Consider the following 24,372-nt stretch of genomic DNA (forward strand, 5'->3'; position numbering starts at 1 on the left):
ATCCAATGGGATTTTAATAGTAGAATATCTCTTGGGATATACTGTAGTTAGTCACTGAAATTATTTCACTCTTAAATAAAGAATATACACTGCTCAAAAAAATAAAGGGAACACTTAAACAACACAATGTAACTCCAAGTCAATCACACTTCTGTGAAATCAAACTGTCCACTTAGGAAGCAACACTGATTGACAATACATTTCACATGCTGTTGTGCAAATGGAATAGACAAAAGGTGGAAATTATAGGCAATTAGCAAGACACCCCCAATAAAGGAATGGTTCTGCAGGTGGTGACCACAGACCACTTCTCAGTTCCTATGCTTCCTGGCTGATGTTTTGGTCACTTTTGAATGCTGGCAGTGCTTTCACTCTAGTGGTAGCATGAGACGGAGTCTACAACCCACACAAGTGGCTCAGGTAGTGCAGCTCATCCAGGATGGCACATCAATGCGAGCTGTGGCAAAAAGGTTTGCTGTGTCTGTCAGCGTAGTGTCCAGAGCATGGAGGCGCTACCAGGAGACAGGCCAGTACATCAGGAGACGTGGAGGCGGCCGTAGGAGGGCAACAACCCAGCAGCAGGACCGCTACCTCCGCCTTTGTGCAAGGAGGTGCACTGCCAGAGCCCTGCAAAATGACCTCCAGCAGGCCACAAATGTGCATGTGTCTGCATATGGTCTCACAACGGGTCTGAGGATCTCATCTCGGTACCTAATGGCAGTCAGGCTACCTCTGGCGAGCACATGGAGGGCTGTGCGGCCCCACAAAGAAATGCCACCCCACACCATGACTCACCCACCGCCAAACCGGTCATGCTGTGGGATGTTGCAGGCAGCAGAACGTTCTCCACGGCGTCTCCAGACTCTGTCACGTCTGTCACATGTGCTCATGTGCTCAGTGTGAACCTGCTTTCATCTGTGAAGAGCACAGGGCGCCAGTGGCGAATTTGCCAATCTTGGTGTTCTCTGGCAAATGCCAAACGTCCTGCACAGTGTTGGGCTGTAAGCACAACCCCCACCTGTGGACGTCGGGCCCTCATACCACCCTCATGGAGTTTGTTTCTGACCGTTTGAGCAGACACATGCACATTTGTGGCCTGCTGGAGGTCATTTTGCAGGGCTCTGGCAGTGCACCTCCTTGCACTAAGGCGGAGGTAGCGGTCCTGCTGCTGGGTTGTTGCCCTCCTACGGCCTCCTCCACGTCTCCTGATGTACTGGCCTGTCTCCTGGTAGCGCCTCCATGCTCTGGACACTACGCTGACAGACACAGCAAACCTTTTTGCCACAGCTCACATTGATGTGCCATCCTGGATGAACTGCACTACCTGAGCCACTTGTGTGGGTTGTAGACTCCGTCTCATGCTACCACTAGAGTGAAAGCACTGCCAGCATTCAAAAGTGACCAAAACATCAGCCAGGAAGCATAGGAACTGAGAAGTGGTCTGTGGTCACCACCTGCAGAACCATTCCGTTATTGGGGGTGTCTTGCTAATTGCCTATAATTTCCACCTTTTGTCTATTCCATTTACACAACAGCATGTGAAATTTATTGTCAATCAGTGTTGCTTCCTAAGTGGACAGTTTGATTTCACAGAAGTGTGATTGACTTGGAGTTACATTGTGTTGTTTAAGTGTTCCCTTTATTTTTTTGAGCAGTGTATGATCAGACAATGGTGTTGCAGACCTCCCAGCTCAGTGGTCTGATATTAATCATGATGTTCTGTCTGTTTCCTCTGCCTGCCAGAAAGGACAGAACCTAGAGCCTTTCATCCAGTCCTTCTTCAACTCTTGTGAATCACCCAAAGTCAAACCCAGCAGGCCTGAGCTGACCATCCTCAGCTCTACTGCTGAGTACAACAAGGTCAGCTACTGTTGCAAATTTCCCAAAACTTTCCCCAAATTCCCTGGTTATACCTAAGTTAAAATCACTGTGCAAAACTCCCCATCTGTCCTGAGTACACTTGGCCTATACATACTTCACAGTGGAAACACTACGTACACCCCTCCCATCCAGCTCAGCTATATGTAAGGATATATCCTGCCTCAGTGGACAGCCTTAATAACTGATTATCTTCTTACCCCTGCTCTCTGCCAGGATGTTCTCACTTACAGTTGAAGTCGGAAGTTTACATACACCTTAGCCAAATACATATAAACTCAGTTTTTCACAATTCCTGACATTTAATCCTTGTAAGAATCCCTGTCTTAGGTCAGTTAGGATCACCACTTTATTTTAAGAATGTGAAATGTCAGAATAATAGTAGAGCGAATTATTTATTTCAGCTTTAATTTCTTTCATCGCATTCCCAGTGGGTCAGAAGTTTACATACACTCAATTAGTATTTGGTAGCATTGCCTTTAAATTGTTTAACTTGGGTCAAACATTTTGGGTAGCCTTCCACAAACTTCCCACAATAAGTTGGGTGAATTTTGTCCCATTCCTCCTGACAGAGCTGGTGGAACTGAGTCATGTTTGTAGGCCTCCTTGCTCGCACACGCTTTTTCAGTTCAATTTTCTATAGGATTGAGGTCAGGGCTTTGTGATGGCCACTCAAATACCTTGACTTTGTTGTCCTTAAGCCATTTTGCCACAACTTTGGAAGTATGCTTGGGGTCATTGTCCATTTGGAAGACCCATTTGCGACCAAGTTTTAACTTACTGACTGATGTCTTGAGATGTTGATTCAATATATCCACATAATTTCCATTCTTCATGATGCCATCTATTTTGTGAAGTGCACCAGTCCCTCCTGTAGCAAAGCACCCCCACAACATGATGCTGCCACCCTCGTGCTTCACGGTTGGGATGGTGTTCTTCAGCTTGCAAGCCTCCCCCCTTTTCCTCCAAACATAACGATGGTCATTATGGCCAAACAGTTCTATTTTTGTTTCATCAGACCAGAGGACATTTCCCCAAAAAGTACGATCTTTGTCCCCAGTTGCAGTTTCAAATCGTAGTCTGGCTTTTTTTATGGCGGTTTTAGAGCAGTGGCTTCTTCCTTGCTGAGCGGCCTTTCAGGTTATGTCGATATAGGACTCGTTTTACTGTGGATATAGATACTTTTGTACCTGTTTCCTCCAGCATCTTCACAAGGTCCTTTGCTATTGTTCTGGGATTGATTTGCACTTTTCACACCAAAGTACGTTCATCTCTAGGAGACAGAACGCGTCGCCTTCCTGAGCGGTATGACGGCTGCGTGGTCCCATGGTGTTTATACTTGCGTACTATTGTTTGTACAGATGAACGTGGTACCTTCAGGCGTTTGGAAATTGCTCCCAAGGATGAACCAGACTTGTGGAGGTCTACAGTTTATTTTCTAAGGTCTTGGCTGATTTCTTTTGATTTCCCATGATGTGAAGCAAAGTTCGAAGGTAGGCCTTGAAATACATCCATAGGTACACCTCCAATTGACGCAAATGATGTCAATTAGCCTATCAGAAGCTTCTAAAGCCATGCCATCATTTTCTGCAATTTTCCAAGCTGTTTAAAGGCACAGTCAACTTAGTGTATGTAAACTTCTGACCCACTGGAATTATGATACAGTGTGAAATGTGAAATAATCTCTGTTAAACAATTGTTGTAAAAATGACTTGTCATGCACAAAGTAGATGTCCTAACCGACTTGCCAAAACTATAGTTTGTTAACAAGACATTTGTGGAGTGGTTGAAAAACAAGTTTTAATGACTCCAACCTAAGTGTATGTAAACATCCGACTTCAACTGTATGTCAAAACGATAAATCTTTACACACTCCTTCCCAGAAACATAAACCAAGACTGTTCCGGTCATTCCAGGGTTTATCACTTTTGGAAGAAGAACATTTTCCACTGAAACTATGCATATAAAAAACAGACTTTTGATATGTACAGTCGTGGCCAAAAGTTTTGAGAATGACACAAATATTAATTTTCACAAAGTCTGCTGCCTCAGTTTGTATGATGGCAAATTGCATATACTCCAGAATGTTATGAAGAGTGATAAGATGAATTGCAATTAATTGCAAAGTCCCTCTTTGCAATGCTAATGAACTGAATCCCCAAGAAACATTTCCACTGCATTTCAGCCCTGTCACAAAAGGACCAGCTGACATCATGTCAGTGATTCTCTCGTTAACACAGGTGTGAGTGTTGACAAGGCTGGATATCACTCTGTCATGCTGATTGAGTTTGAATAACAGACTGGAAGCTTCAAAAGGAGGGTGATGCTTGGACGCATTGTTCTTCCTCTGTCAACCATGGTTACATGCAAGGAAACACGTACCGTCATCATTGCTTTGCACAAAAAGGGCTTCACAGGCAAGGATATTGCTGCCAGTAAGATTGCACTTAATCAACCATTTATCGGATCATCAAGAACTTCAAGGAGAGCGGTTCAATTGTTGTGAAGAAGGCTTCAGGGTGCCCAAGAAAGTCCAGCAAGCGCCAAGCCCGTCTCCTAAAGTTGATTCCGCTGCGGGATCGGGGCACCACCAGTACAGAGCTTGCTCAGGAATGGCAGCAGGCAGGTGTGAGTGCATCTGCATGCAGTGAGGCGAAGAGTTTTAGAGGATGGCCTGGTGTCAAGAAGGGCAGCAAAGAAGCCACTTCTCTCCAGGAAAAACATCAGGGACAGACTGATATTCTGCAAAAGGTACAGAGATTGGACTGCTGAAGACTGGGGTAAAGTCATTTTCTCTGATGAATCCTCTTTACGATTGTTTGGGGCATCTGGAAAAAAGCTTGTCCAGAGAAGACAAGGTGAGCGCTACCATCAGTCCTGTGTCATGCCAACAGTAAAGCATCCTGAGACCATTCATGTGTGGGGTTGCTTTTCAGCCAAGGGAGTGGGCTCACTTATAATTTTGCCTAAGAACACAGCCATGAATAAAGAATGGTACCAACACATCCTCCAAGAGCAACTTCTCCCAACCATCCAGGAACAGTTTGGTGACACAAAATGCCTTTTCCCGCATGATGGGGCACCTTGCCTTAAGGCAAAAGTGATAACTAAGTGACTCGGGGAACAAAACATCGATATTTTGGGTCCATGGCCAGGAAACTCTCCAGACCTTAATCCCATTGAGAACTTGTGGTCAATCCTCAAGAGGTGGGTGAAAAAACAAAAACCCACAAACTCTAAGCATTGATTATGCAAGATTGGGCTGCCATCAGTCAGGATGTGGCCCAGAAGTTAATTGACAGCATGCCAGAGCAGATTGCAGAGGTCTTGAAAAAGAAGGGTCAATATTGCAAATATTGACTCTTTGCATCAACTTCATGTAATTGTCAATGAAATGCTTGTAATTATACTTCAGTATTCCATAGTAACATCTGACAAAAATATCTAAAGACACTGAAGCAGCAAACTTTGTGGAAATTAATATTTGTGTCATTCTCAAAACTTTTGGCCACAACTGTACAGTGCCTTGCAAAAGTATTTATCCCCCTTGGCGTTTTTCCTATTTTGTTGCATTACAACCTGTAATTTAAATAGATTTTTATTTGGATTTCATGTAATGGACATACACAAAATAGTCCAAATTGGTGAAGTGAAATGAAAAAAATTACTTATTTCAAAAAATAAAATAAAAAGTAAAAGTGGTACTTGCATATGTATTCACCCCCTTTGCTATGAAGCCCCTAAATAAGATCTGGTGCAACCAATTACCTTCAGAAGTCACATGATTAGTTAAAGTCCACCTGTGTGCAATCTAAGTGTCACATGATCTCAGTATACATACACCTGTTCTGTAAATCAAATTATTACAAACCCCCAACAAATCAATTTTAATACCAGGTTGTAAGGCAACAAAATAGGAAAAATGCCAAGGGAGATGAATACTTTTGCAAGCATGTAAGACAGTGTTAGGAAGAAGATGGCTTTACTGACTGCCCTGTAGCTCTGAACTGCCTTGACAGTTGTATTTTTCATTCTGTCAATATAATAGTGTCCCTTCTAATCTCCCTAGCTCTCCAATGACCTCTACAAAAACAATGCTGATCTGTCTGGGACCCTGGAGACACATAACCGGAACTACTTTATGGAGATGATCTCAGTAGACGGGATGTATGACTACATGATGTTTATGGGTAAGTGACCAGGCACAAGTAGTAGTTCCCTTTAACAGAGAAGAACTGAACTATGTGGTACGTTCCCCAGCACTCAAACAGAAGGGAGAACAAACAATGAGTCACTGACAACAACCAAAACAAGTGGGGTTTTAGGAGGTGTTCTGAAAGACACTCATGGGGGTGTCCACAGAAAGTTGACTAGCAACAACAACTGGAACCTAAGAGACCCACCATGAGTGCCCACTAAATTTGCAGAAGAAGAAGCAAACAAAAGAAAAACCCACACCAAACAGGTGGAGTGAAACAAAATCAGATAAAGGATTGTTTGTCTAAAAATCAAAATAGATAGCGCCAACTAAAGGTGTTAACCCTCCGCATCTATCAAGACAACTGGGGCAGCCACTCTTAAATAGCACTTGGGCCAGCACAGGTGAAACACCTTCCCACTAACAAGACGGAAACCAGCACAGGTGTAACACATACTGACTAACGAGGTGACACCAATTGGTGCGCCCTACGTGGTAACGAGCTAAAGACCAACCTCAAAACATAAATGGAAAAACCAAAGCTTGTAACATATGACAAACTGTTGTAGGATTCAGCCAAGAGACATTTTTTAAAACATTTTAGGCATTTAGCACAGTGTTTCCCAACTCCAGTCCTTCAGTACCCCCAACAGCACACATTTTTGTTGTAGCCTCGGACATACTCACCTGATTCAACTTGTCAACTAATCCTCAAGCCCTCAATGAGCTGAATCAGGTGTTTGTCCAGGGCTACAACAAAAATGTGTGCTGTTGGGGGTACTGGAGTTGGGAAACACTGATTTAGCAGACTCTCTTATCCAGAGTGACTTGCTCAAGGGCACATTGACATATTTTTCAACGAGTCGGCTCGGGGATTCGAACCAGTGACCTTTCGGAGTTTTAGCACTATCAGTGATGGCCACCACAGTGTTTGTCATGATAGAAAGTTTTTAGGATGGTTTGCGTATCCTGACTGTCAGACGCACACCTGTTGCCCAGTCATGATTCTTTTCATTGTCTTTGGTGTTGTGTTTGATGGACAGGTCGAGTCGTGTTCCACATGCCAGACTGGTTGCATCACATCCTGTCAGGGGGGCGGATCTTGCTCAAGAACACATTGGAGGCCTACATGGATAACTACATTCAAAACAAACTGGAGATGATCCTGCAGGAGCACCGTGTGGTGTCTCTCGTCACCATGCTCAGAGGTACTGTGTGTGTGTTGGTCTCTCTCCGTGTGTGTGTGTGTTTGTGCGTGCGGTCGCTTGTGTATGTTCCTTCAGTAACGCATCCTGTTTTGTTGACATTCTCCCCCAACCCCCTCCTATTTCCTTCCTAAGGCTCCACCAAAGGTTTTTAGGGCAGCATACAATCACTGTAGATGTGCTGTTTCACTTCAGTGCTCATCCAAATCCAATCACCATGATATTGTTTGTTATCCCATGACCATTGAGGTCTGGGATTGCCCTGCCTTACTTAATCCAGCTCTCCTAAACTCATAATTAATTTTCTGCCCAATTTCAGATGCTGTGTTCTGCGAGAACAGTGAGGAACGCACCACAGGAGACAAGCAGAGAAGAGCCAAGAAGGCATTTGAAGAGATGATTAATTATCTGCCAGGTTAGACCCAGGCTTTGGCTGACTATTAATATTATCTCTACTCAGTAGTTTTCTTTTGCCATATTCACCTGCTCTGAGTGGGAAAAATAGTTTTGAGCGGTCATCCAACCTGGAATTGCAAGTCGGAAACGCTGGGATCATCCTAGACAGTTTCCTCCAATCCCAGATATTTTCCATTGTAGAAACATTACAGTTTCACCAATCAGTCCCATTAATGGCAAAGGCAGATAACATTGGCCTCAGTTCAGCTGTACAGTATTGCTGTGTCTTTCTGTCTTTTCACCCTGTAGACTTTATGGAAAAGTGCATTGGACAGGAGGCCAAGTACGAGGGCATCCGACTTCTCTTTGACGGCTTCCAGCAGCCACTTCTCAACAAGCAGGTAAAGCTGAAAGGCACACATGAAGACGAGTAACAGCTTCTCTGCAGCCAAGGTCTCATGGCGATATTAACTGTTTTCTCTCCTCTTGTTTCTGTCTTTTGGCTCCCCTAAGATGACTTACGTTCTGATGGATATTGCTGTCGAAGAACTGTTTCCAGAACTCTGCAAGGTAAACTTCTGAGAATCAGCTATACAGTGCCTTGCAAAATTATTCATCCCCCTTGGCGTTTTTCCTATTTTGTTGCATTACAACCTGTAATTTAAATAGATTTTTATTTGGATGTCATGTAATGGACATACACAAAATAGTCCAAATTGGTGAAGTGAAATGAAAAAAATTACTTATTTCAAATAAAATGTAAAAGTGGTGCATGTATATGTATTCACCTCCTTTGCTATGAAGCCCCTAAATAAGATCTAGTGCAACCAATTACCTTCAGAAGTCACATGATTAGTTAAAGTCCACCTGTGTGCAATCTAAGTGTCACATGATCTGTCACATGATCTCAGTATACATACACCTGTTCTGAAAGGCCCCAGAGTCTGCAACACCAATAAGCAAGAGGCACCACCAAGCAAGCAGCACTATGACGACCAAGGAACTCTCCAAACAGGTCAGGGTTGGGTTATTAAAAAAATCAGGGTTGGGTTATAAAAAAATCTGAAACTTTGAACATCCCACGGAGCACAATTAAATCCATTATAAAAAAAAAATGGAAATTATATGGCACCACAACAAACCTGCCAAGAGAGGGCCGCCCACCAAAACTCACAGACCAGGCAAGGAGGGCATCAATCATAGAGTCAACAAAGAGACCAAAGATAACCCTGAAGGAGCTGCAAAGCTCCACAGCGGAGATTGGAGTATCTGTCCATAGGACCACTTTAAGCCATACACTCCAGAGAGCTGGGCTTTACGGAAGAGTGGCCAGAAAAAGCCATTGCTTAAAGAAATAAATTGGTGTTCGCCAAATGGCATGTGGGAGACTCCCCAAACATTGAAGAAGGTACTCTGGTCAGATGAGACTAAAATATAGCATTTTGGTCATCAAGGAAAACGCTATGTCTGGCGCAAACCCAACACCTCTCATCACCCCGAGAACACCATCCCTACAGAGATTTGAGACTGGGACGGAGGTTCACTTGGGACGGAGGACAATGACCTTAAGCATACTGCTGAAGTAACACTCAAGTGGTTTAAGGGGAAACATTTAAATGTCTTGGAATGGCCTAGTCAAAGCCCAGACCTCAATCCAATTGAGAATATGTAGTATGACTTAAAGATTGCTGTACACCAGCAGAACCCATCCAACTTGAAGGAGCTGGAACTTGAAGAATGGGCAAAAATCCCAGTGGCTTGATGTTCCAAGCTTATAGAGACATACCCCAAGAGACTTGCAGCTGTAATTGCTGCATCTTGCTCCTTTGCACCCCAGTATCTCTACTTGCACATTCATCTTCTGCATATCTACCATTCCAGTGTTTAATTGCTATATTGTAATTACTTTGCCACCATGGCCTATTTATTGGCTTAACTCCCTTATCTTACCTCATTTGCACTCACTGTATATAGACTTTTTGTTTTCTTTTGTTCTACTGTATTATTGACTGTATGTTTTGTTTATTCCATGTGTAACTCTCTGTTGTTGTATGTGTCGAACTGCTTTGCTTTATCTTGGCCAGGTCGCAGTTGCAAATGAGAACTTGTTCTCAACTAGCTTACCTGGTTAAATAAAGGTGAAATAAATTAAATAAAAATAAGGTGGCTCTACAAAGTATTGACTTTGGGGGGGTGAAAAGTTATGCAAGTTCAGTTTTTTGTCTTATTTCTTGTTTGTTTCACAATAAAAACATATTTTACATCTTCAAAGTGGTAGGCATGTTGTGTAAATCAAATGATACAAACCCCCCCAAAATCCATTTTAATTCCAGGTTGTAAGGCAACAAAATATGAAAAATTCCAAGGGGGGTGAATACTTTCGCAAGCCACTGTATGCAGGGCAACCATTCGTAATACGTTTGTTATATGTATGCCTACTTACTACAATGCAATTACTATGCTGTATACGGTAACCTTAGCTGTGTTCTTAAAAGGAAACTGGACAGATTCTGTTTCTAATTCTGGGGGCTAATGAAGTTACTGTGTATTTGCTTGTATTACACCAATAAATGTAAAGTTACCAAACACAGCTTTAGATAGTGTCTTGCAAAAGTATTCAGACCCCTTGGATTTCTTCACATTTTATTGCGTTACAAAGTGTGATTAAAACAGATTTAATTATATATATTTTTTCAACAATATACACAATACTCTGTCAGTGTCTGAAAAATGCTAACTTTTTTGATGAATAAAAATGTAATAAATAAAATACAGTAATTGCATAAGTATTCAGCTCCCTTAGTCCATACATGTTAGAAACTCTTAAGGAGCGATAACAGCTGTGAGTCTTCTTGGGTAAGTGTCTAAGAGTTTTGCACACCATGATTGTGCAATATTTGCCTATTTTATTTTTCCTTGTAAATATTCTTCATACTCTGTCAAGATGTTGAGGATCATGGCTAGACAGCAATTCAAGTGTTGCCATAGTATTTCAAGCAGATTGAAGTAAAACTGTAACTTGGCCACTCGGGAACATTCACTGTCTTCTTGGTAATCAACTCCAGTGTAGATTTGGCTTTGTGTTGTATGTTATTGTCCTGCTGAAAGGTGAATTCCTCTCCCAGTGTCTGGTGTAAAGCAGACTGAAGCAGGTTTTCCTTTAGGATTTTGCCTGTGCTTCTTTTTATCCTGATACCCATGCCATGCCGCAGCCACCACGCTGGACAATAAGAAGGCAATTACTCGGTGATGTGTTTGTGTAGGGTTTTGCATTTATGCCAAAAAGTGTATTCTTTGCCATGTTTTTTTTGCAGTATTACTGTAGTGCCTTGTTGCATACAAGATGCATGTTTTTTTTTTGTATATTTGTCTTTTCACTCTGTCATTTAGGTCATTATTGTGGAGTCACTACAATGATCCATCCTCAGTTTTCTCCCATCACAGCCATTGAACTCCATTTAGGTTTTAAAATCACTAATGGTAACATCCCTGAGCAGTTTCCTTCCTATCCTGCAGCTCAGTTCTTTGATGTGTCTTGCTCGTTTAATACAGCATAACTAGAGCTGGGACGGGCAACCCTGGTCCTGGAGGGCCATAGGCACTTTATGCGTTTGATTTAACCAACCTGGAAGACCAGGTGTTTTGAATTTAGGTAATCACTGAACTGATCAATTAGCTCAGTTGGTCAAGTGTGGTGCCTAGTTGGAACAAAATGCTGCAGTACGTGCGGCACTCCAGGAACAGGGTTGCCGACCCCTGAACTAGACCATGCTTTGTCTGGGTGGTTTATTAATATACTGTATAATTCACAGCATAATTATTAACTACTAGACCATGCTTAAAGAGATATTCAATGTCAGATGTTTTATTGTCATCTACCAATCACGGCCCTTTTTATGAGGCTTTCAAAAAAACTTCCTGGTCTTTGTAGTTGAATCTGTGCTTGAAATTCAATACTTGACTGAGGGCCCTTACAGATGTATGTATGTGGAACAAAGGAAGGGTTAGTCATTTAAAAATCATTTCAACCCCTATAATTTCAGTGAGTCCATGTAACTTTGTATTTGATTTGTTAAGCCACATTTTACTCCTGAACTAATTTAGGCTTGCCTTAACAAAGGGTCTGAATAGTTATGCAACAACTGTTAGTTATATATATTTTTTATTCATAAAAAAAAAAATCAAATTTTTCTTACATTTTGACAGAGTATTTTGTGTATATTGTTGACAAAAATAATATAATTATATCTGTTTTAATCCCACTTTGTAACACAATAAAATGTGAAGGAAATCCAAGGGGTCTGAATACTTTAGCAAGGCACCGTATATTGTATTTAACTTAAGCATCTCTCTGCCATAGGGCCCCTGAAAGTAAACACTCACTTTGTGTTTCAACTAGGGGGTAATCAACCGGATGTCTTTTCCAAACTATTTATAAATGAAGTGAAAGTAGAACGGTAACAGGATGTAGGTTGTGTACCTCCCTGCTGATACTGTATGTTGTCTCTTCAGCAGGGACAAGGGGAGCCCTTCGGCAGACAGTAACCAGTGAATTTTGATAACAGCTTGCTTCCCTTTTCTGGAGCCAAAGTGCAATACAGCAAATTCCAATGTCTCTGGGAGCATATATCAACATTCCAATGTATAATGCATTAATAAAAATATATTTATAGATTTTACTGGGTGGTCAAATATTTTACTTATTGGATATAATAATGCCTTGCTGATCTTTAGTTAGATGTCTTCCCTTCTCCAAGTGAGATGACTGTTTTAAAGACCAATTTGAATCTGTTTCTGTATTTTTCTATGGTAACTGTAGGTTCATTTGTGTCATTTTACAGCTGAGAAGCAGGTTGGAGCAATAAGCTGAGCACTAAGACCTGTTTTGTTTCTCACATTCAATTTGTTTGTCAGCTTCTGTTTTCTAAAATGAGGTTGTGTCCTGCATATGACCTAATGTGATTTCCATCTCCCTTCCCTCCTTGGAGTCTCATTTCTGCCCTGATAATGTTTTAGTCCACTGTGAAAAGGAGATACTTTCCATGCAGTGTTCCATGGATGTAGTAATTGGCAACACCATGTACATTCCCACTGGTCAGAGCCAGCTGGGTCGGAGCCATCAGTGGAGACTAATAGCTGGCCCCTGTGAATAATGAAGCTTGTGTTTGTGGGCAATCCAGAGACAGAATGGTACTTGTCCTCAGAATACTACTCTACCCCGTGGCCCTGACATAGTTCTGATGAATAGTGAGAGCAGCAAAGCTCAAGGTTACATCACTCACAAGTTAAAGAGTAATTGTGAGGGGTGTTATGTAATTCTTTCCTTTGAGAAATACTACATTCGATGGAATTACGCCTGGGCGGCATTTCATAATTCATGTGTTTTTCTTTGTTTTTAAGAAGTTTAAGATGAGCTCTTTTTTTGGGGGGGGGGGCATGACAATTTATTGGTATTTTTAAGTAACAGCGTTACTGTTGAATTGTTACATTTGGCGAAATAGCTGCTAGACGTTCAAAAAACAGTAAGGAGAACAGTTTGTTCATTTACCTGTATAACCTTCAGGCTTTAGGTACATCATATCAGTATATTGTACTATTACCAACCTTGTTGCAATATCACAACACCAAATATAAAATGTTAGAGGTCACAATTTATCATAGGCTATTTAGAAATTACAACTCAGAAAAACATTCCCTCTTTGGTGTACAAAACATGAAGAACACCTGTTCTTTCCATGACCAGGTGAAAGCTAGGATCCCTTATTGATGTCACTTGTTAAATCCACTTGAATCAGTGAATGATCAAGACAAAATATTTCAGTGCCTTTGAACGGGGTATGGTATTAGGGTGCTGGGCGCACCGGTTTGTGTCAAGAACTGCAACGCTGCTGGGTTTTTCACGCTCAGCAGTTTCCTGTGTGAATTAAGAATACCAAGTGTATCAGTTTCCTGCTACCTCATTACTTTGAGTGGGTATGTCCTGTAAATAGAGTTTCTCTAAATGTTTACAAAAGGTTGATCGCCAACTTGTTTATCCCACCTTGAGAGATTTATATTTCATGTCTAAAAGAGCTTCAAAATATTGACAAAACTATTCTGGAGCTCTGTGTTTGGACACCCTATCCCATAAACAAAGTCTATTCTATCCGTATCATGGACTTTCGTTGTTACAGCGTGATTGACATTTAAAGGTAATGTCCTCCGTTAGCGGAGACTGCATATGTCGGCTCAATCGGAAATTACCTTTACATTTCTATCCCAAAATCTGTAACGCTTCAGTCCTAATGCTGGTTAAGCAGGCTCTGCCAAGGGCACACACTTAAACAAGCACCGGTCATCTGTTTGAGCATAAAAATACATTTGCTTATGTACTCTAACTGGATCGCAGACCAAGAGCTTGACAGCAGCTACTGTACACGAGACTTACCAGTGCATCATTTCTAGTTTTAGCCATAGGATAATACATTTACAGTATTTTCCCTGAAGTTTCAATAGCGAATTTCATATCAAACTGCAGTATTTATAAAGAAATATCTGAGAGCATTGGTGAAATATCCATTCACCATATCCCTGTTCAATTTGTACTCAATAGACTAACTAGAGTTGAGCTCTTCCCTTGAATGCTGTTGGTGAGAGGAATATATCCAATGGTGAGCTTTGCATCATGATTGCAGCCAGGGATCTCTCATAGTCTCCCAAACAGAGCCATCACTAGCCCCAGCATGATTAACAGAGCCATGTGACCAGGCCCTCCTGAAGCTGAGTTGGAAATCTTGATACGTCCCTCTATAGCCGGATGCACCTTCTTCCTCTCAGCAATGTAGCTGGCCACCACCGATATGTCCATGTCACCTGAAAGAGAAACAGACACAGATAGTTTGTGACGTCAAGAACATTTTAATTTTCAACCCTCATGCAACAGTTCACCAACATTGCTTGGTCTGTAATGGTTGTACAACAGAAAATGACCAAAGGGTTCCTGTTCATAAGGAAGTTGAGTCTGCAGAGAGGAGCTCACCCATAGAGATAGATTGTCTACGTCGCAAATGGCACTCTTTCCTTCCTGTGCCCTATGTAGTGCACTACCTTTGACCGGGACCCTGGTCAAAAGTAGTGCACTATACAGGGAATAGGGTACCATTTAGGACATAACCATAGTGTTTTAATCTGTTCAGTTCTGTGAGCTCACCGCTGTCATGTTTCAGGTTCTCCTCTTTAATCATGGAGAATCCGTCTCCTCCTTCCACCATGTATGAGGGCAGGACCACCTTGTATAGCCTTCTGTCATCCAGAGGCTCATAGACAGGCACTCGGCAGTCCGTACAGAGCACACTAATACTCCTAGCGCGCTCCCCAGGGGGCCTCGACATATCATACTCTACATGAAATCCTATTGAAATTGTACAAGAGGGAAATAAAATTAGTCCAAAACACAGCGGGAGACCAAACACCTGTCCTCATTCCTCTCCCTCATGTAGGTTCCTCAATCTGTTGCTGGACCTAACTTATGTAACCAATATGTAACAAAAACTAAATTCAATAAAGGTGCACAGGCTCTTGGGGATAGACAGCTACTAGAGACACACTGAGTGTTCCACTTCAATCAGTGTAGATGAAGGGGAGGAGACAAGTTAAAGAAGGATTTTTAGGCCTTGAGACATGGATTGTGTATATGTGCCATTCAGAGGGTGAATGATCAAGACAGACTTAAGTGCCTTTGAATGGGGTATGGTAGTAAGTGCCAGGCGCACCGGTTTGTGTCAAGAACTGCAACACTGCTGGGTTTTTCATGCTCAACAGTTTCCTGTGTGTATCAAGAATGATCTGTGGGGGAGTCTTGGATGGTTGAGGTCTCCGATTCGACAAAGTGGGGGATCTGTCGATTTGCCTTTGAGCGGGGCACTTGACCCTGGTTGCTCCTGTGGATTGCTCTGGAGCGTCTGCCAGATGACTGAAATGTTGAGCGGCTTCACTGCGGGTAGATTGTATGTTTTAAAAAATCATTAAGATAAAAAAAAAAAAAAAAGATTGGTCCACCACTCAAAGGACATCCAGCCAGCTTGACACAACTGTGGGAAGCATTGAGTTGAGTTTATTTTTACAGGGACAGTATACATTAATCAACGTTTCAGTAAAAGTGCCGGTTTTAGCCAGACGGCTAATTTTCAACCACAGTCCCTGGGCAGGTTATTAAAAACAATTACAATAACAATACAGACAATCATTGAGCACACGCAGAGCAACATAGAACAAGTAAGATGTAGACAGCGCAAAATAGCACAAAAAGCAACAAGACAAAATCCATAAAAGCAACAAAGTGTTTCCACACCTCATAAGCTACAGACAACATGGAAAGCGGCAATACACAACTAGGGATTATGTTCACAAATCTGATTGACCTTTAGCCATGTTTTTTGTGAAAGTGTGATAGGTAGCAGTTATGTGTGTCTGATGGCAGTGTATTCCAGACATGGGAAGCTCTCACAGAAAGCAGATTGACTAAAGGTGCTTTTCCTTAAGGGAACTATACAGTCACCTCTCATGGCAGACCTTGTGGATCTGCTGCCATATGTTTGGGTTTTCTGTTTAACAAAAGTACTGAGTGGAGGGGGAGTCAGGCCATTTCCGATCTTGAATACAAGACATGCGTCGGTGTATTGCACAAGATTTTTCCAACTCAGGACCTCATGATTTCTGAGGATGTAACAGTGATGATGGCTATTGGGCTTCCTATCAAGCACTTTGAGAGCCTGTTTGTAGACAGACTGAATGGGTTTTAATGTTGTACAGCAAGCTTGGGCCCAACTAGTCAAGCAGTATGTTAAGTGGGGGAGTATCATAGATTTGAAGTACAGTTTTGCTACCTCTGTAAAATTTCGTATAAATCATAAATTAGCTCGGTTGAATTTGGTTATTTGAATTACCTTTTTCACCTGCTTTATAAAAGAGAGGTCGGAATCAAGTATGATGCCAAGGTACTTAAAATCAGATACCACCTGGAGCTTCTGCCCTGACACAGACATCTGGCTCAGTAGCATTAGTTGTTGGAGTCAACATTGGCCAGCATCCCTGTGGAATGCTTTCGACCCTTTGTAGTCTATTCCCAGACGAATGAGGCTGTTCTGAGGGCAAAGGGGGGTGCAACTCAATATTAGGAAGATGCTCCTAATGTTTTGTACACTCAGCGTAACTGCCCCTGGATGATGTCATATTGTGACCCTCTGTACCAATTAAAATAAAACAGTGTCTGATACCTGATACTTGAAGGAATTCCCCTGTGTTCCCTCCATATCTCCTGACGGAGTGCTCAAAAGCCTTCCTCAGAGTAGATCCCTTCAGCTGAACCAGATCATAGGTGCCTCCAAACGGCAACACAGCAATGAGGTCCTCCATCGTAATGGAACCTAATAAAAGACATTTCACTCAGTTTCCTCAGCCATTGCTGGAGTTTATTCTCTCTTAAACACACAGGGCCAGTTTCCTGGACACATTAAGACTAGTCCTGGAGAAATTGAAAATATTTTTTTTGTCCAAGATTATGCTTAATCTGTGTCCAGGAAACGGACCCATAAAGGCACACACACCGTTTCGACTCCGCTCATCTATGGATGACCGTATCGATCCCCCTTGGAGGATGCAGGAGCTAACATGGTTCCATTGAAGCTCATCTGCATATTTAATGTTGTGGTGTACCTACAGCGAAAAAACAGAGAGGATTTCAGTAGGTTACAGACTGGCCCAAAGGTACCTGCTTTGGTTAGCTTTTCTGAATACTACTACCTCACCATAGCGTCACAGATTAGGTTTCCCAGGTTGCATTCTCGGAACCTGCACTCTTCAAACGTTCCATTGAGATACACCAAGGTCTCCCCCACATACTGGGAGGAGTAATTGGCCAGGGCCTTTTTCCACTCGTTGACTTCAGCCAGAATACTGGGGTCTGACAAAACGGAATCATATACACTTACTATATACTCCATACAATATAAGAATTCTAATGCGTGTGTACATTATAATGATCCTGATAGTGATAATAACAGTGTTGACGTTTTCATGGTGAACTCATGCTTATCATTGTATTAAGATAGTGACAGTGGACAGAGACATACTACTGATATATTACAGTATAAATAAAATATCACCATGCACTACAAGTATACAACTACTGTATATCCCCATGCACTACAAGTATACAACTACTGTATATCCCCATGCACTACAAGTATACAACTACTGTATATCCCCATGCACTACAAGTATACAACTACTGTATATCCCCATGCACTACAAGTATACAACTACTGTATATCCCCATGCACTACAAGTATACAACTACTGTATATCCCCATGCACTACAAGTATACAACTACTGTATATCCCCATGCACTACAAGTATACAACTACTGTATATCCCCATGCACTACAAGTATACAACTACTGTATATCACCATGCACTACAAGTATACAACTACTGTATATCACCATGCACTCACTGCTGATGCAATTGAAGTCCATTTCACTGTGTACGTCCCAAATGGCATCCTATTCCCTATATAGTGCACTACTTTTGACCAGAACTACTTCCTTGACAGGAGTAGAGGTAGAATTTATGTGCTTTGATTGGACATGAAACAGGCTATGTTGTTATGGAGTTTCTATGGTGCTGAGGTTAGAGGGAAACATCTGGTGCTTTCAATTACATTTCCAGTCTGTTGTTGTTGCTTTCATGTTCAGTTCTGACAGACAGTTTTACCAGATGCAGGTGTTCTGAAGAAAGGGTGCCTATGGGTCCTGGTCAAAAGTAGTGCACTATATAGGGAATATGGTGCCATTTGGGATGCACTTACTGTCAACTTCCCCTCATTTTACTCAGCAGTACTGTACTCACCCTCTGGTACAGAGCTGTCCAGAAGAATGGGGTTGCCTGTGGACTGGAGCACGTTGCCAGCTTCGTCAAACGTAACCTTGAGGTAACCCAGATATTTCCCAAAGGCAAAGGCCTGCACCACAGGGACGTCACGCCCACCCTCTGACCTTACTATGACCGGGTAGGGACCTGCCGGGATCTCAGAGGAAGGCTGTTTTCCTAGAAACGGTGAATGTAAACCATTGAATTGATTAACATTGTTAATATCAGTCATCAGTTGCATTGTACTCATGCGTAAGAAAACAGCGTTGCAATTTATACAACACCTAAATGACTGTGGGGTGAATAAAGATTCAATGCAGTCTTCTTGCATTGCTAATTTCTGTGCTTTCCCACCACATAAGTGAACTGTATAGGCCTCCGTTCAAAGGGAAACCTTATAGCAATTATTTAATCACTCTCTTAGTCCCTCCCTTAGTCCCTTAGTCCTCTCTGGCTCAACTTAACCCACTCTCCCCTACAGTTTATTGAATGTGCAGGTGTGGGAACCAGACAGTTTAATGGCCCTAACAAAACATTCCAACATTAATTATGGCTGCTGCTGTGGAAAAAGCGGTTAGCAGCACAGCTCAAGTTAACAAAGAGTAAGGCTATGATTGGCATCACCGGAGAGCAGGTAAGGCAGGTGGCAGATACTCATCGTTTCAGCTTTTTGAAATTGCACTAAGGATGAGATGGTCACAGTCATGGGCCAAGAGCTGCTGAGGCATAATGTACATACATCTACTGCATGTGTAGCAGAAACAGCATGGTTAGTGTGTTGGCTGAGCTATTAGTAGACCTACTTCCTTGACAGGACTGGAAGCAGAATTTATTTCCTTTTGATTGGACATAAAACATGCTACGTTGTTTTGGACTTTCTATGGTGCTGAGGTTAGAAGGAAAACTCTGGTGCGTTCATTTACATTTCCAATCTGTTGTTGTTACTTGATTTCACTGTTGGATCACTTGGATCACTTCTCTTCTTGAACTGCACTGTTGGTTAAGGGCTTGTAAGTAAGCATTTCATGTTAAAGTCTACACTTGTTGTATTCGGCGCATGTGACAAGTAAAGTTGGATTTGATTTGAAAACTGAAGACAGCCAGGGACACATGTTCAGTTCTGGAATAAATCAACTGTAGGCTCCTTACAAAAACGATGACAGTTTACCAGATGGTGTTCTGAAGAATTACAGCGGCTAGCTACTATGATTGTAAATAAGAAAAGTAGCCTATAGCAAACATTATGCATACCTGTGTACAGAAAGGTGTTACTATGTCCTCCGATGACCACATCCACACCCTTTACCCTTCTGGCTATTTCTTTGTCTGTAACGAAGCCAGAGTGACCAAGGGCGATAATCTTGTTTACCCCCAAAGTGATTAGTTTGTCAACCTGGAGCTGGAGGGCATCAATCTCATCCTCAAACACTAAATTAGGTCCTGCAACAGAATGGGGAACAAAAAATGGTTTTACACGAGGGTCATCCTCAAATGTAACTACGTATGGAAAGGCATCTCAAAATCATATTTGCTTCAAAACAAAAATAGGAAGCAAATATGAAGCAACCTGGACAAAGTGATCAATATGGATTATTGTGAGGAGAGAATGCCTGAATATGAATAACAATGTATTAAGTGAAGCTCAATAGAGGACAGAGGGATTGAGGAAAAGAGAAAGAGATTTTAAGAGAGGAAGATGGATGAAGAGGAGCTAGAACTTCAATCAATTATACCTGTTTGTGACAGAGCAGGCGTCTCCTTTGATGTGTATCCCACCACGCCCACTTTCTTAGAGTCCACATCAAATACCTTATAAGGGAAATAAAGGCCACTGATGCGTGGTGCTAGTGTGTCGTCTGCTTTGATGTTAGCACTGAGGACTGTGCAATTCACTTCCTGGAGAAACGGCTTGATAAGTCCCTCCACTTTATTGTCAAACTCATGATTCCCCAGAGCCTATAAAGACAGTTCAAAACCACAGGAGGCTGCTTAGGGGAGGAAGGCTCATAATATTGTCTGAAACGGAGTAAATGGAATGGCATCAAACACATGAAAACCATGTGTTTGATACCATTCCATCTATTCCGCTCCAGCCATTACCACAAGCTCATCTACCCCAATTAAGGTGCCACCAACCTCCTGTGTAATCAAAACAAAGGTAAAAGTCATCCCCAATATTTCACCTGTTAACAAAGTGTGCAACAAATCAGCCATAATGTTCAGTAGTTATTGTGCTGCCAAGTTCATCTTAGAAAACAAACAAACATATTTTTAGATTATATCTAATCGAATCAAAAGTAATATTTGTCCTCATCTAATGTCTACTAGCCTCTGCCACAGGCTTCCACCTCCCCTGGTTAGCGGAGCATAGGAGTAGAGGCTACATGTCTACTAACAACTGATGGAATTAAAAACATTTGTGATTGGACATATCCTGGGGTTGGCTTCCTAAACATAATATGAAGATGCCTGGAATTATTCCCGGGCCAGTGTCACACTGGGAATTGTAGTCCTTTGTCAGGACTAGTTTTACCCACTACCTCATTGACACCTTACTCCAGGTTACCTGTCCCTTGTACATCACAGATGTCCCCATTGTACCTGTATCTTTTTGTTGGGGGGGCTTTCAATTTAGGCTACTGCTGTTGAGAGTTGTATCGTAGAATGCAAAAGGTAAAATGACAAAATGTTTTGCTATCTCATTCACTGACAGACCTTAGAGAGCTTTTCATAAACTGTCAGAAATGTTCAGTGGATCAACTACCAGCCCATGTTAGCTAGTTAGGCTAACCAGCTATCTAAATCTTGTAGTTATCATTGCCAGATTATGTGCCCAGAGGCCTCGACTGCCAGGGGGCCCCCATTGATTCTGTCACTCAGGTATCATATGTTACTACACCGATAAATTACAATATCTATCAGGACCTTTGCCACCTAGGAAATGTGTGTGACCGGACCTTCTCAAATAGTAGTTGAGTACCCCAACACGAGCCCATATTAATATTAATTCTTACCTAACTAGGACTAAACGGCTTACCATTGCATCGTAGCCAAGTTTGTTCATAAAATGTGCAGCCTCTGCTCCCTTATAGACATTAAACCAAACGGTTCCTTGAAATTGATCGCCTGCATCCAGCAGCATCACATTTCTCTCTCGGTTCCGGATCTCCTTTATTTTCGTAAATCTCCGTGCCACCCCGGCAAAACACGGAGGCTTGGTGCATTTGCCGGAGTCCTTGCTTGTCTCCTCAACCCGTGCGTGGACATCGTTGGTATGAAGCAGCGTGAGTTCCCACTCTTCAGTACAAACATGACTACAGATGCAAAGGTAGAATAAAATGCTCTTCACCGGCTCACGCACTCCCATTTTATCTGCTCGTTGCCAGCGCAGTGTATTAGGACACTGAAGTTATCCCCCTACTTTCAGTGACTACACCAGAAGGCGTGGACACTGTTCTTCTCCGATCGTAGCATTTAAGAGAGAGAGAGTAATCTGGGCAAAAGATTGTGCCTTCCCATGTACACATTCTATAGTTATAATATTGTAGTGTCTTCTTAGCTTTTACCACAGAGGTGTATACAGCATATGAAGAACATTTCCTGCTATCTGAATTGTTCAATTCAATCACCACCCACAAACTGAATTATGGCAGCCACAGGATGTAGGGGTGCTGAAGCACCCCCTGATTAATCACAATTTAAAATAAAAAAATGTTCTCACCAAATTACTGCACTCGGCCTTTATTACGCCTGTATGAGCAGAGAAAAATACTAATTGACAAAAATTCCCCCCACCCCAACCAATCGACAGCACACCACCCCAAAGCATCTTCCCGCTGCCATGCATTACAGCATAAAGATTAAGCAGACATTTAGACATGCACCACTCCTCTTTGCAGTCACTCCACTCTCTCCCTCCTCTAACCAGTATCTGTTTACAGTTGAAGTCAGAAGTTTACATACACTTAAAGCTTGGTCGCAAAGTTAAAGCTTGGTCGCAAATAGGTCTTCCAAATAGACAATGACCCCAAGCATACTTCCAAAGTTGTGGCAAAATGGCTTAAGGACAACAAAGTCAAGGTTTCGGAGTGGCCATCACAAAGCCCTGACCTCAATCCTATAGAAAATATGTGGGCAGAACTGAAAAAGCGTGTGCGAGCAAGGAGGCCTACAAACCTGATTCAGTTACACCAGCTCTGTCAGGAGGAATGGGCCAAAATTCACCCAACTTATTGTGGGAAGCTTGTGGAAGTCTACCCGAAACGTTTGACCCAAGTTAAACAATTTAAAGGCAATGCTACCAAATACTAATTGAGTGCATGTAAACTTCTGACCCACTGAGAATGTGATTAAAGAAATAAAAGCAATCTCTCTACTATTATTCTGACATTTCACATTCTTAAAATAAAGTGGTGATCCTAACTGACCTAAGACAGGGAATTTTTACCAGGATTAAATGTCAGGAATTGTGAAAACTGAGTTTAAAGGCATTTGGCTAAGGTGTATGTAAACTTTCGACTTCAACTGTATGTGTGGGCTGCTACTGGTATACTCATGTAGAACAATAGATTAAACATTATATACTGGGCGGTCGAGCTCTGAATGTTGATTGGCTGAAAGACGTGGTATATCAGACCAAATACCACGTGTATTACAAAACATATTTCTTTACTGTTCTCATGTTGGTAACCAGTTTATAATAGCAATAAGGCGCTTTGGGGGTTTGTGGTATATGGTCCAACTGAATGTATTCAACTGAAATGTGTCTTCCGCATTTAACAACTTCGCGTTGCGTCGTGCATAAGAACAGCCCTTAGCGGTGGTATATTGTTCATATACCACACCCCCTCAGGCCTTATTGCTTAATGTCTTAAATACAGCAGTGGTATTTGAAAGTCGGGGTCGTAACCCCCTAGAGGAACTGCAGTGGGGTTATTGAGTAACATTGTTTTATGGTTTTATTTAATTTTGATAAGAGATTAACATTTGATGAATTGAAGGTTATTTATTGATGTAAAAATATATATTCTGGTGGAAAAAATGTGGTCCCCACTGAAAAAGTTTGAATACCACTGCTGTACAGGGAGAGTCACTTTTTTTAAATGTACAACTCCCAATAAATATTTATGTTTAAATACCAGATACTCTGTGCCACGTCTGTAAAAATGACAAAGTCTGCAGACTCATCACCACAAACGGTGGAGGCAATAATCATACTCCTTGCATACTGCTGTATTGCTACAATTATTGCTCACAAACACATTTTCTCTTATGTCTGCTGACAGAGGCATATAATGAACATGGACCAGAACTACCAGTAATAGTTTGTCTTGGGCTTGAGGTGATATCATAACAGGAGAGTTGGCTACAGTATGCTGGTACAGTATGTGCTGATGAGTAGGGTAACACAAAAGTTTTTTTCTATCAGTAAATAAGTAGCAGTGTGGATGCGTCCCAAATGGCACTCTATTCCCTATGTAGCACACTACATTTGACCAGGGCCCATTTGGGACCAATATTCTCTCTAAGCTATGCTAGAGTTTTTCGCCTTAGTTAACACTATGAACGTTTCCCTTTAAGGTGGGAATTATGATTGAATCAACGCAGTATTAGCCACTTTCAATGAACATACCAAAAACAAAATGAATTATGCAAGAATTAGTTTGCAAAACGAATAACTATGCAAGATATTTTGTTGTTGGCAGAACACATCGAAGTAGAATTCTATTGCATTGACACACATACACAGACCGGTGCGGCATAACCAATCAGACCTGCAGTAGACC

General features: G+C 41.9%; 2 protein-coding genes across 6 annotated transcripts in view; one reads left to right on the forward strand and one right to left on the reverse strand.

Annotated features, from left to right (window-relative positions):
* LOC120024098 (sorting nexin-14-like) overlaps nt 1-12,356 on the forward strand; it is a 22,523-nt gene extending 10,167 nt beyond the window's left edge. For all 5 annotated transcript variants that reach the window (XM_038968231.1, XM_038968232.1, XM_038968233.1 and 2 more), the window contains 7 exons: nt 1,744-1,860; nt 5,948-6,068; nt 7,120-7,284; nt 7,601-7,696; nt 7,987-8,078; nt 8,191-8,247; nt 12,190-12,356. In XM_038968231.1, coding sequence (XP_038824159.1) covers nt 1,744-1,860; nt 5,948-6,068; nt 7,120-7,284; nt 7,601-7,696; nt 7,987-8,078; nt 8,191-8,247; nt 12,190-12,222 — 681 coding nt within the window. In that variant the 3' untranslated portion in view covers nt 12,223-12,356. The remainder of the gene's footprint in view (nt 1-1,743; nt 1,861-5,947; nt 6,069-7,119; nt 7,285-7,600; nt 7,697-7,986; nt 8,079-8,190; nt 8,248-12,189) is intronic.
* A 1,144-nt stretch (nt 12,357-13,500) lies between these two features.
* On the reverse strand, nt 13,501-22,049 carry LOC120024101 (5'-nucleotidase-like). The gene is made up of 9 exons (XM_038968240.1): nt 21,624-22,049; nt 20,320-20,542; nt 19,838-20,026; nt 18,566-18,763; nt 17,463-17,617; nt 17,262-17,370; nt 16,932-17,081; nt 14,867-15,067; nt 13,501-14,529 (listed from the first exon to the last, which is right to left on the reverse strand). Exons 1-9 carry the CDS (start codon nt 21,951-21,953, stop codon nt 14,363-14,365), a joined length of 1,722 nt encoding a protein of 573 aa, XP_038824168.1. The 5' UTR covers nt 21,954-22,049; the 3' UTR covers nt 13,501-14,362.
* Nucleotides 22,050-24,372: the final 2,323 nt, after the last annotated feature.

This window comes from Salvelinus namaycush, chromosome 29, assembly GCF_016432855.1.
Source record: "Salvelinus namaycush isolate Seneca chromosome 29, SaNama_1.0, whole genome shotgun sequence".
In the NCBI taxonomy this organism is placed as follows: Eukaryota; Metazoa; Chordata; class Actinopteri; order Salmoniformes; family Salmonidae; genus Salvelinus; species Salvelinus namaycush.

Bases quoted from the DNA above. Each gene is read 5' to 3' on its own strand.
- LOC120024101 (XM_038968240.1), bottom strand. From the start codon at position 21,953: ATGGGAGTGCGTGAGCCGGTGAAGAGCATTTTATTCTACCTTTGCATC. The intron at 18,764-19,837 runs GTATGCATAATG...CACCGTTTCTAG, and splicing joins TAACACCTTTCTGTACACAG to GAAAACAGCCTTCCTCTGAG. The intron at 17,082-17,261 runs GTGTGTGTGCCT...GTCTTTTATTAG, and splicing joins AGATGAGCGGAGTCGAAACG to GTTCCATTACGATGGAGGAC.